This window comes from Mustela nigripes, chromosome 2 (assembly GCF_022355385.1).
Source record: "Mustela nigripes isolate SB6536 chromosome 2, MUSNIG.SB6536, whole genome shotgun sequence".
In the NCBI taxonomy this organism is placed as follows: Eukaryota; Metazoa; Chordata; class Mammalia; order Carnivora; family Mustelidae; genus Mustela; species Mustela nigripes.
This window is the reverse complement of record NC_081558.1, coordinates 97,114,144-97,127,266: the sequence shown is the minus strand read 5'-3', so window position 1 is coordinate 97,127,266 and position 13,123 is coordinate 97,114,144. Positions and strand designations below refer to the sequence as shown.

At 34.5% G+C, this 13,123-nt stretch overlaps 1 protein-coding gene across 1 annotated transcript in view; it reads left to right on the top strand.

The window, feature by feature from the left end:
• Window positions 1–13,123, top strand: part of POLQ (DNA polymerase theta) — a 130,129-nt gene that overhangs the window by 35,155 nt on the left and 81,851 nt on the right. Inside the window, exons 13-15 of the mRNA XM_059391041.1 lie at window positions 6,521–6,714; window positions 8,032–8,156; window positions 9,433–9,676. Coding sequence (XP_059247024.1) covers window positions 6,521–6,714; window positions 8,032–8,156; window positions 9,433–9,676 — 563 coding nt within the window. The remainder of the gene's footprint in view (window positions 1–6,520; window positions 6,715–8,031; window positions 8,157–9,432; window positions 9,677–13,123) is intronic.

The window sequence follows — 13,123 nt, the reverse complement described above, 5'->3', positions numbered from 1 at the left end:
GCCACTCTGCCTACTTGTGATCTCCATCTGTCAAACAAACAAATAAATAAATAAAAAGAAAAGCATTAACTTCTATATATTAACTTTGTATGCTCCTACTTTGCTATTATCAATTATTAGCTTTCAGAGTCTTTTTGTTCAGGTTTTCAGATTTTCTTTATAAATGATCATGTCATCTGCAAACAAAGATAGTTTTAATTCTTCCTTCCCAGTCTATTTATCTTTATGTCCTTTTTGTGTTTTAACATTTTAGTTATAACTTACAGGACAATGTTGAAAAGGAGTCGTGAATGAGACATCCTTGCCTCGTACCTGATCTTAGTTGGAAAACTTCGAATTTCTCACCATAAAGTATGATGTTAGCTGTAGGTTTTTAAAGACCTTCTTTATCAAGTTGGGGAAGTTCCTCTCTATTCCTAGTTTACTGAAGGTTTTTATCATGAATGTGTTTTGGATTGTGTAAAATACTTTTTCTTTATCTGTGGATATGATTCTGTGATTTTTCTTTTTTTAGCTTACTGATACAATAGATTATATTAATTGATTTTTGAGTATTGAACCATTCTTGTCAGAGCTTGTCCTTCTGGCCATCCTGTAATAAGGTTCTATTGAGCTTATATAAGAGACAATCTACTTTGTAGGAGACTAGTCTATCCTAAACAGAAAGACTTTATCATGATTATGCCTAAAACACCATCATCCATGTCTGATGCTCTTGATGTTGAAAATTTAGAATCTCAGCACACAACACGTAGATCTCTAGACCTTGACCCTTTGGGTTATTTCAACATAATGTGTCTCATTTTCTTTCTAGCCATAGTACTGAGAGTCATAAAAAATATTTTGGAGGAGAGCCTTACAATATTTTTACCTATATATAGTCAAAATAAGATATGAAGTGGTGCCTGGGTGACTTAATCGGGTAAGCATCTGCCTTTGGTGCAGGTCATGGTCCCAGAGTTCTGCGATCAAGCCCTGCATTGGGCTCCCTGTTCTGTGGGGAATCTGCTTCTCCCTCTCCCTTCTCCCCACTCGCTCTCTCTTTCTCTCAAAAAAATAAATAAAAATCTTGAAAAAAAAGGTAAGATATGAATATTAGCATATGTCCGTCCTTTCTTCCTTCTTTCCTTCCTTCCCTTCTTTCTTTTAAAAAGATTTATTGGGGCACCTTGGTGGCTCAATTGGTTGGGCAACTGCCATTGGCTCAGATCATGATCCTGGGTTCTGGGATTGAGCCCTGCATCTGGCTCCTTGCTCAGCGGGGAGCCTGCTGCTCCCTTTCCCTCTGCCTGCTACTCTACCTGCTTATGCTCTCTCTGTCAAATAATTAAAATCTTTTAAAAAATAATAAAACAATAAAAAGATTTATTAATTTATTTATTTGAGAGAGAACAAGAGAGAGAGCACAAGCAGGTGAGGGGCAGAGGGTGAGGGAGAAGCAGGCTTCCAGCTGAGCAGGAAGCCCAATGAAAGTTTCGATCCCAGGAACCCAGAACCATGATCTGAGCCAAGGCAGATACTTAAGCAACTGAGCCACCCCGGTACCCCTCTTTTTCTCTTTCTTTCTTATCTGTCTCTATCTATCTACCCCTAATATATACTTTTTTATGTATAGTATAATTTGTACTTAGTTTGCCAGGTTTTAATGTTTGCATTCATGTACAACTTAATGAACAATATTTTTATTTTGTATCAGGATAATCTAGAATTTTTCTTTTTAGTGATTTTGAAAGTAAAGTATGTAGATTAACATCCAGTTTATAAGTGAACTTCATGGTACGTGTATTGAGTACAAACTTTATTCTTGGTTTCAGTTTGCTTCTATATACCTATTTTTCTTTTGCTTCTTCCTTGTTTATTTTGTTCTATTTTTGGATATTTTAAGTTACTTTAAAAATATTTTATGATAAAACACAATATAAATAAATGATAAAATATATTTGCATTATCATCCAGTATTTACTTCATATTATTATTTATGAACTATTGAGAGATACATTTAATACTTTAGCTTGAAAATAGTCACTTGCCCCAAGTAAACCAAAACAATGTTCATTGCATATAATTTGTTTCTAGCCACAGGGATTGTAAAATGGAGAGGTAAGAATGGAGCTGGCTTTTCATTTTTAAAATAATTTACAAGGCTGTAAACTCTGTGATATATTAATTTTCCTAAACCTGTTAACAGATTATTTAAAATTAAATTTATTTTCATCTTTAAATATTTTGAAGAGGTGGATACAATGTCTGGAAACATTTGTCAGAAAAAACTTTTAGTTTTCCTTACAGATGTAGTAGGCAGCAATGTATAAATACCAAATGTATCATAATTTAGGAAGAGAGCAAAAGGCTATTTTCTGTTTCAACTGGAAGTTATGAAGAGTTGGATTTTTCCCTGAGAAGCTATTTATTTGCTGAGATTACTATGGTAGCAGATTTTACAAGAAGTTCAAGATCTCTATAAATAGTTATTAAAAAAAGAAACTATAGATGTCATTTAAGTGTAACACTGAAACCATATAAGCCAGTTCATTTTTTAAAATGGCTGATTGCATAAATGATTAACTATGAAGAGTTGTTTAATTAAAAAGTTAGTCCTAGGGCACCTGGATGGCTCAGTCAGTGGAGTGACTGGCTCTTGATTTCGGCTCAGGTCAAGATCTTGGTGTTCTGAGATAGAGCTCTGCATTGGGCTCGGGCCTCAGCAGGGAGTCTGCTTGAGGTTCTCTCTCCTTCTCTATCCCTACTTCCTATCCTCTCTTTTTCTCTCTAAAATAAATAAATCTTTAAAGAAGAAAAATTTATACAGTCCTATGAAGTAATATTTGAAATTGTTCTGATTTTCTAGTTCCTGGGATGAAAAGTCAGTAACATTTTATAATTTTCCAATTGGCATATCAAATTCATAGTCTTTCAGAAAATGATCTTTATTTGTAAGGTACTAAAAGTTAGAGTAATGATCATCCATAAGGCAAAGTATGTATCTTTAAATACTATCTTTGGGAATATGCCATCGTATCATATGTGTTTTCATGAGGTACTTATGTTTTTCCTTGAGTATGTGTCCTGTAATGGACATTTCTATTTCTTGCCTCTGTGACCAGCATCTATTTTCTCTTTAGGTAAGAGAACCAGTTTTTTTGTTTGTTTCTTTGTTTTCAGGAGACAACAACTCTCTTCCAATCAGTCTGTATAGTTTGGGTGTCAGTCTGCATAGTTTGGAAGGGCCTGAGTCTGCCTTGTGACTCTAAAGAGCATAAAAACTCAGATTGGACCAAGGAAAAAACTAATTTGCCATGGCAAGGATGAATATATGATCCAAACCAGGTCATGATGAGGGAACATCAGTCTTGGCCATTTTGGAGGAACTTCTGGGAAGATGTGGTTTCTCTCCACTAGGGTTGCTAAGCTAAAAGGTTGTAAGTGGGAAGTTTCTGTTGTTCATATTTGCCACAGTATGGGAGAGCTTCCCTGAGAACATTATGGTATCAGAAAAAAGGAAATGGAAAAAGAGAGTGTTCTGTTTATTTTTTGTATCCTCTGGATCTAGCTATACCTATAGCTAGATATACCTCTGAATTGCTTAGCCACTTGAGCCACTCTTTTACCTCATTTTGCTTGAGCTAGTTTGAATTACGGTGTTGTCACTTGCCAAGAAGGCTGGAAGGTTTAGGTGGACCACTGTACTGTGGCTTATAGTAAATGATTTAATAATAAGATACAGTTTTACTAAGGTGAAGCCTATGTATCTTAATGGAGGAGATTATTGAGGCAATTATCCTGACAATTCAAAAAAACCTTTAATTACTTACCTGTTTTCCACTGAATTATTTGTATTTTTAAAGTTTTAAATAGCAGAACAATTTAGCCTTGATTGATACTAATCTTCAATGGACAAAAGGAAAAGGACAGCAAGATAAAGCATAAAGAGCACAAGGTTAAGAGTGAGAAAATGAATTCTGCTCAGCTGGTTTTAAAGGGAATATTCAAAAAGAATTGGGAAGAGTTCTAATAGGCAATTGGCATAAGACACAGAAGTCTGAGTCAGCAGACATTCCAAGCCTACTTTGGTGTGCTTTTCATTCCTCTCCATTCCCACTAATATACTTTTACATCTTGATGATGTCCTAATGTTTTTAAATCATTAGCATGATTTCCTATACTTTTGTTTGTTTTAGAACACTTTTAGTCTCCTTTTGTGCATTTAATAATTGTGCATTTAATTTAGATGTGCATTTAATAATTTAGTTAGAGCTGGAATTCTTTATTACCCTACTCTTGGCTATACAGAATTTATGTAATTTGGGAGTTGCCTATTATTATGTCTTCTAGTACTGTGGAAACCATGTAAGGATCTCAGTGATATCTTTGACCTAGAGAAGCGAGAACTACTTGGATGCATCTGGGAACATTTTCCAGCCCTAAGTAAACAGTGCTATAACAATGTCAATCTTGTATGACACAAGATCCTTAGATGTCTGAAAAGAGATATCAGAAGCTTACTTCTTTTGCCTGTCTTGGCAATTGACCCTATTTTGCTTTTTTATGAGATGTGTTTTATATATACCTTTATATATATGTACACATACACACACACATATAGATATCTTTATATAGAGATACACATATGGGTGTTTATATATTGGTATATACATATAAACTGGTGTGTGTATATAAGGGTATAGATACATAAATAAAATATTTTATATATAAAGGTATATCTATGCATATGTGTTTATATGTATAAACATACCCTTTTATAGCTTTTTATATGTATAAACATTTTTGTGTGCTACTCCTTTGGATAGGGTTTATTATATGACTTTGCCTGCCTATATATAATAATACAAAGTATCTTCAGTACTAAATGTGTCTTTGTTTTGTCTATTTGTCTATTGCCTACTGACCACTTAGAGGTCAAACCTACTGAGCAGTGCCCATTAGTAGTAACAGGTTCTATTCTTGTTTTTTTCACTTCCTTGCCTATATGACCTTGGGTGAGGCACTTTGCTTACCTAGGTATTTGCCACAAAGATATTTTCAACTCTCAATATTTTATTCTCTCAGAATTTTTTAGTTCATTCTAATATTAACACCAGAAATATTTTGGGCTGAAAAATGTGGGTAAAAACTGAGTAATTAATCTATCATATTGTGGATTTACAAGTAAATGCACATTCCAGTGGATCAGAGCCCGTTCTGAAACATTTTGTTTATTTTTGATAGAAGTTTGCCCTTCATATACCTGCCACCTTGAATTCTCTTACCTTGTTAATCTCCCAGTTTGAACAGTAACATGTTATTTTAATGTTGCCACTTGTAATAGAGATAGACCAGTTCCTGACAATAACTTGTACAGACTGGTGACATGTTTGAAAATAACATAGCTTTTCTTAGAAGGGTACTGTCTTTTGATTGCATCATTGGTTTTTTTCCCTTCTGCCATTCTCTTTCTTACCAAGTGTACTGTGAACTTCTTAATCAATATTATCAAGGATATATGAGAAAGCTAGCATTCCTCTGGGAATATTATTTGTGTTGTTTCTCTCTAAAAACACAATGGAAAAAGAGGCTCTGTGATTTCCATGCAGTCTTTCAGGTAATTAAAATACTAAATTTTAGCACAATTATATGTTCTAGCTGTAAAACAACCACTTGATAATCTTAACATTAATTAATAATTGTAAATATTAAAATAAAGAAGAGACACTTTCAAAATTAGTATCACTAAATTGGCATCATAAATTAGTAATTATGACTTTGAGGTTATGAATGATACATATTTAAGGACAATTAATGAACAAAATCTTTTTGTGTATCCTCTTCAGGAGTTAATATTAGCTAAAATAATCCAGTTCACTGTAGCAGGAACCTTACCTTTGTCAACGTTTGCATTATACTTAGAATCCTAAGGCTAAATGGGACCTGATCCAATTTCTGTGTTTTATACATGATGAAACTTAGGGGTAAATGACTTGGCTAACATGAAGTAGTATTGGAGGTAAGATAATTTCATGGATCTTGTAGTAACCATTTGTTTATTAAAAAGTAACTCATCAACAGTGTAGGAGGGTTCCCCTTTCTCCACATCCTCGCCAGCCTCTGTCATTTCCTGACTTGTTAATTTTAGCCATTCTGACTGGTGTGAGGTGGTATCTCATTGTGGTTTTGATTTGTATTTCCCTGATGCCAAGTGATATGGAGCACTTTTTCATGTGTCTGTTGGCCATCTGGATGTCTTCTTTACAGAAATGTCTTTTCATGTCTTCTGCCCATTTCTTGATTGGATTATTTGTTCTTTGGGTTTTAACCCACTGAGCCACCCAGGTGTCCCAGTAGTCTATTTTCTTTTGGTTATGAGTTGTTTGTGGATAAATGAAATTTCCGTATAAGCAGATGTCACATTTAAAAATTTCTCCAAATGCTAAGGCCTTTGTTTTTAATATAAAGTTTATATTTATAGTTTTATTTCTTTTATAATGCAATAGTTTAGCCAATGAATCATGCTTCTTCCCTTTAGGTTACACCTATGTTTGAGGATTGGACTACTATTGATTGGTATCGATTTTTCTGTTTATGGGAGAAATTGCCAACTTCTATGAAACGGGTGGCAGAGCTGGTGGGAATTGAAGAAGGGTTCTTGGCTCGCTGTGTGAAAGGAAAAGTTGTAGCCAGAACTGAGAGACAGCATCGCCAGATGGCCATCCATAAAAGGTAAATACCAACAAGCCTTGACTGTCCAGTGTTTAATACAGTTTTAGATATATAGTAGTTGTTGAGTTTATTATAGTCACTTTCATTATTATTAAAATAAAAGTTTTAGGGGTGCCTGGGTGGCTCAGTCAGTAAGTTTCTGCCTTTGGCTCAGGTCATGATCCCAGGGTCCCGGGATGGAGCCCCGTATCAGGCTTTCTGCTCAGTGGGGAGTCTGATTCCCCTTCTTCCTCTTCCTCTCCCCTGGTTTGTGCTCTCTCTCATGCACTGTCTCTCAAATAAATAAAATCTTTTTTAAAAAAGAAATAAGATCAAAGTTTTGGCTGAATAAATTGTCATTTTCTTGTGTTCACTGAATTTATCAATATTTTGGATTCTCCTTTAACACTTGTTTAGAATCCATTATAGATGAAGACCTTTTAAAGTAAAACCTTTAAGGGACTCCTGGGTGTCTCAGTCACTTAGGTGTCTGTCTTCAGCTTAGGTCATTGTCCCAGAATTCTGGGATCATGCCCCACATCTGACTCTGCTCAGTGGGGAACCTGCTTCTCCCTCTCTCTCTGCTTGCTGCTTCCCCTGCTTGTGTTCTCTTTCTCTCTCTCACTCTGTCAAAATAAATAGAAACAAAATCTTAAAAAAATAAAGTAGAACATTTATTTTATTTACTTAAAGATGTGAATTAGAACTGACAACTTAGAGCAGCTTCATTTGAGGATATGCTCTGTATCATAAATGATTGATTGTTACCATGAAAGAGTGAATTAAAAGATTCAGATGGGGAAACTGAATCATTTACTTTCTTTGAAATATAATAAAATTATTTTTCTTAATGGTAGTCTCTAGTAAATTATTTGCTGCATAAGTGTAAATTTTGTAAGGATTTATATACTTGGACTATTTGTGGTACTATTGTCATTCAAGTCATTACTGGTTTTTATTTTCAAATTCTGTCTTTTTTTGATATATGAATAGGTGGTCATATAACTGTGTATCAAATATTCTTTTAAATTTTTTGTGCCATTCTATTTCTTGAACTAAGTCTTATTTCTTGAAATCAGTTAGCATTATTAAAATATGGAGGAGATCTTTTTATTATATAAATATTAGTTCCTTGCTATGCTATAGTACTAATGTATGTCAGAAGTTATTCGATAAACATTGAGCTCAGTCTTTGTCCACTAATCCTATATCCCATTAGGAACCTTCTCAGAGTGTATAAATCCTCTCTTGCCTTTTTGCTTCTTTCTTGTTTCTTAGCATATGTTGTATCTTCATTGTAGACCTCTCTTACCATACTTATGGTGATTTACTTTCCAGGTTTTTTACCAGTCTTGTGCTATTAGATTTAATCAGTGAAGTTCCCTTAAAGGAAATTAACCAGAAATACGGATGCAGTCGTGGACAGATTCAATCTTTACAACAGTCAGCTGCTGTTTATGCAGGTCAGTTAAACAAGGGTTTCCACATTTATTTGAGACTCTGTGGTTTGAGGTCAAGTTAAGATTACTTTTTTTTTTCAAATTCCATTTTATTTTAGGCTTCTCTAAAAGTGAGGGGATCATGGGAAGCTGTAATTGTCATCATAACACCTAAAACTATGGCATCCCTGGGTTTAGTTATCCTGCTCCAGAGGATTGGCAGCTAGTGGAGTAGTTGGACCTTTGTTTCCCCTTCTGTTGCTTAGCAACTGCTGACCATCCTCCTTTCTGTTTTTTTTTTTTTTTTTCCGTTTTCCCTGTTACAAGAAGAAATAGACACGAAGTTGTCAACAGTTTCCCTTTTGTCACCAAGTTACTGGTTTATATTTGTTATTGACTAGGTGGATGGCAAATGGAGAGGGATTTCTGGATTTCTCTTGGACTGTTCTAAATATCTCTTCTCTAGGAAAGGACTGTTCTCTCCTTAATAAATCTAAACTCCTATCTCTAAGCAAGGCAAACAGGGAAGTTCTGGGTCTGATTTTGCCAAGAAATCCTTATAGGCCCTTAGGAAGGAAACTGTGGGCTGCTGGAAAAGTATGTGGTGTATATGTATAAAACGTTTCATTGTGAAAGTGTGTGCATATGTGAGCATACTGAGGGAAAGGTGGGAGGAGAAGGTCATAAAAAGGGAGAGATTCTTCAACTCATTGGCATGAAAGATCTCAAATTGCCTGTGGGGCTAATGTTTTCATAGGGAAGTGATTTTCTTAATGACTTGGCATTGGCTCTTCTGGCTTCTGTATTTCATGGGGAATAGCTATTGAGCTAGACAGCCTTTCCTTGATGAAAATATCAGTGGGAGCTTCACTTTTTGTACTCCTCTTAGCACTTGAATATTTAAATCAGCTCTATTTTTCTGTAGTTGAAAAGAGTCCCTCACCTATTTTTAAGAGTTCTCTCTTCCTTAAAAAGAAAGTAAGGAAGAAAGTATGAGAGGAATGAGAAGTGGGGGCTTTTTGTTTGTTTTGTGTTAACATGCTCTACCTCAGTTGTTTCAAATATAAAGTTCATGATGAGGAATAAATGAGATGACATTTAATGTGTTTAGCTCATCTGTTGACCAGTTAGCTAGGGTTTTAACATGTGTCTACTTTCCTGTTACTTACATTTTTTGACTCTTTAAACTTTACAATTCTGCACGAAAACAAACAACACAACAAAACAAAAGTAAATCTAAAGAAATAGAGAATTATCTATAAAGAATTTTAATTCAATAAATATTCTATGATTATTCTAGGTATGATTACAGTATTTTCCAACCGCCTGGGCTGGCACAACATGGAGCTACTACTTTCTCAATTTCAGAAGCGTCTTACATTTGGCATCCAGAGGGAGTTATGTGACCTGGTCCGGGTGTCCTTACTTAATGCACAGAGAGCCAGGTTCCTCTATGCTTCTGGTTTTCTTACTGTGGCAGATCTTGCCAGAGCAAATATTGCAGAGGTGGAGACTGTTCTGAAAAATGCTGTTCCCTTTAAGAGGTAAGAAATTCCCCCCAGTAGTTATTAAATGAAAGATCATTTTGTAAATAATAGATAGAAAATGTGCTAAAATATTTTTTGTTAGATAGTATCATGACGTACATGGTGTCAGTGGAAGAAAATGAAACTGCTTTTTCTCCCTTCAAATTGCTGTCATTTTTTGTGTGTATGTATATTTTTAAAATTGAAGTATAGGTGACCCACAATATTTTATTAGTTACAGCTATACAGTACAGTGATTTGAAAACTCTGTATGTTATGCTCCACTGCTCCACTCAGCACAAGTGTAGCTACTATCTTTCACCATAAAATGCTATTGAATACCATTGACAATATTCCCCATACTGTACATTTTGTCCCTGTGACTTAATTGTTCAATAACTGAAAGCCTCTCTCACTCCCCTTCACCCATTTTATCTATTGTCCCACCCCACCCCTCTGGCAACCATCAGTGTGTTCTATGTATTTATGGGCCTATTTTGCTTTTGGTTTGTTTTGCTTTTTAGATTCTACATCTAAAAGAAATCCTATGGTATTTGTCTTTCTCAGTCTGACTTACTTCACTTGGCATAATACTCTCTAGGTTTATCCATGTTGTCCAAAATGGCAAGATCTCATATTTTTTATGGTGGAGTAATATTTCATCATAGATAGGAATCATTGATAGATATCATAGATTGATCGATGGATCTTTATATGTTTGTTATCCATCATACATCTATGTACATATATATATTATATATGGACACCCAAGTGTTTCCTATATCTTGGCTGTTGTAAATAATGCTGCAATAAACATTGAGGTGCATACATTTTTTCAAATTAGTGTTTTTGTTTTCTTTAGGTCAATATCCAGTAGCGGGATTACTGGATTGTATGGTATTTTTATTTTAATTAAGAAAAGAAAACCATGCTGTTTTCCACAGTGGCTGGTCCAATTTACATTCCCACCAACAGTGCACAGGGGTTCCTTTTTCTCCACATCTTCACCAACATTTGTTTATTTCTTGTCTTTTTGATTCTAGGTGTTCTGAAATGTGTAAGTGATATCTCATTGTGGTTTTGGTTTGATTTCCTCAATGATTAGTGATGACAAGTAACTTTTCCTGTGTCTGTTTGCTCTCTATATGTCTTCTTTGGAAAAAAGTCTATTTAGGTCCTCTGTCCATTTTTATTTTTATTTATTTATTTTTAAAAAGATTTTTAATTTATTTATTTTGACAGAGAGAGAGATCACAAGTAGAGAGGCAGGCAGAGAGACAGGTGGGGAAGCAGGCTCCCGCTGAGCAGGGAGCCCCTTGCGGAGCTCGATCCCAGGACTCTGAGATCATGACCTGAGCCGAAGGTAGAGGCTTTAACCCACTGAGGCACCCAGGCGTCCGCTCTCTGTCCATTTTTAAAAAGATTATTTGTTTTTTTGGTGTTGAGTCATATAAATTCTTTCCATTATTGGATATATCATTTGTGGACGTCTTCACCCATTCAATAGGTCACCTTTTCATTTTGTTGAGTCTTTCACTCACTGCGTAAAAGCTTTTTATTTTGGTATAGTCCCAAAAGTTTATTTTTGTTTTTGTTTCTCTTGTGAGAGGCGACATATGTAAAAAAATGTTGCTAAGGCCAATGTTAAAGAAATTACTACCTACATTTTCTTCTAGAAGTTTTATGGTTTTGGGTCTTTAATCCATTTTGAATTTATTTTTATATGGTGTAAGAAGTGATTCATTCTTTTGCACGGAGATGTCTAATTTCCCCTGCATCATTTATTGATGAGACTGTCATTTCCCATTGCATATTCTTACCTCTTTTGTCATAGATTAATTGACTATATGAGCATGGGTTTGTTTTGGGCTCTGTATTCTATTTCATTGATTTATATGTCTGTTTTTGTGTCAGTACCATACTATTTTCATTACTATAGCTTTGTAGTTTATCTTGAAATCTAGGATTGTGATACCTCCAGCTTTGTTCTTTCTCAAGATTGCTTTGGGTATTTAGGGTGTTTTGTGGTTTCATTCAAATTTTAGTAGTATTTACTCTAGTTTTGTGAAAAATGCTATTGATATTTTGATAGGGATTGCATTGACTCTATAGAGTGTTTGGGTAGTAGGGACATTTTAATCAATATTAATTTTTCCAATCCATGATCATGTTAATATCTTTCTATTTGTTTTTGCTGTCTTCAATTTCTTTGATCTGTGTTTTATAGTTTTTGAGTACAAGTTTTTTGGTACAATTGTAAGTGGTATTGTTTTCCTTATTTCTGTTTCTACTACATTGTTATTAGTATAAAAATGCAACTTTTTTGGTCTTAATTTTGTATTTAACTTTACTGAATTTATTCTAATAACTTTCTGGTGGATCTTTAGGGTTTTCTATGTATAGTAGCATATCACCTACAAATGGTGATAGTTTTACTTCTTCCTTGAGAGTTTAGATGTCTTGTATTCCTTTTTTGGTCTCATTGCTCTGGCTAGGCTTTCTAGCACTGTACTGAATAAAAGTAGGGAGAGCAGACACTCCTGTCTTTTTCCTGATCTCAGCTGAAAAGCTCTCAGTTTTTCACCATTGAGTATGTTAGCTGTGGATTTTTCACATGTAGCCTATATTATGTTGAGGTATGTTCTCTTTAAACTTACTTTGTTGAGAGTTTTTATCACGAACTCATCCTGAATTTTATCAAATGGTTCTTTTGTGTCTATTGAGATAATCAAATTTTCCTTTGTTGATTTGGCATATCATGTTGATTGATTTGTGAATATTGAATTAACCTTGCTTCCCCAGAGTAAATCCCATTCAGTCATGGTTGATGATCCTTTTAATGTATTGTTGAATGGTGTTTGTTAATATTTTGTTGAGGATTTTTGCATCTATATTTATCAGGAACATTGGCCTGTAAGTTTCTTTCTTTCTTTCTTTCTTTTTTTTTTTTTAACGTCATTAGTTTTGGTATCAGGGTAATGCTGGCTTTGTAGAATGTATTTGGAAGTTTTCCTTTCACTTCTATTTTCTGGAATAGTTTGAAGAGAGTAGGTATTAACTCTTTTTAAAATGTTTGGTAGAACTCATCTGTGAAGTCATTTGGTCGGGGACTTCTGTTTGCTCGAGTTTGATTCCAGTTCAATTTCATTACTAGTAATTGATATATTCAGCTGCTGTGTTTCTTTCTGATTCAGTTTGGGAAGACTGTACGTTTCTAAGAATTTATCCATTTCTTCTAGTTTGTCCAATTTGTTGACAAATAATTTTTTGTAATATTCTCTTATAATTCTTTGTACTTCCGTGTTGGTTATTAATTTCCCTTTTTCATATCTGATCTTATTTGTGTCCTCTTTTTCCTTGATGAGTCTGGCTAAAGGTTTATCAGTTTTGTCTGTTCGAAGAACCAGCCCTTTTATCTTTTCTAGTGTTTTTTAAGTCTCTATTTCATTTATTTCACTCTGATCT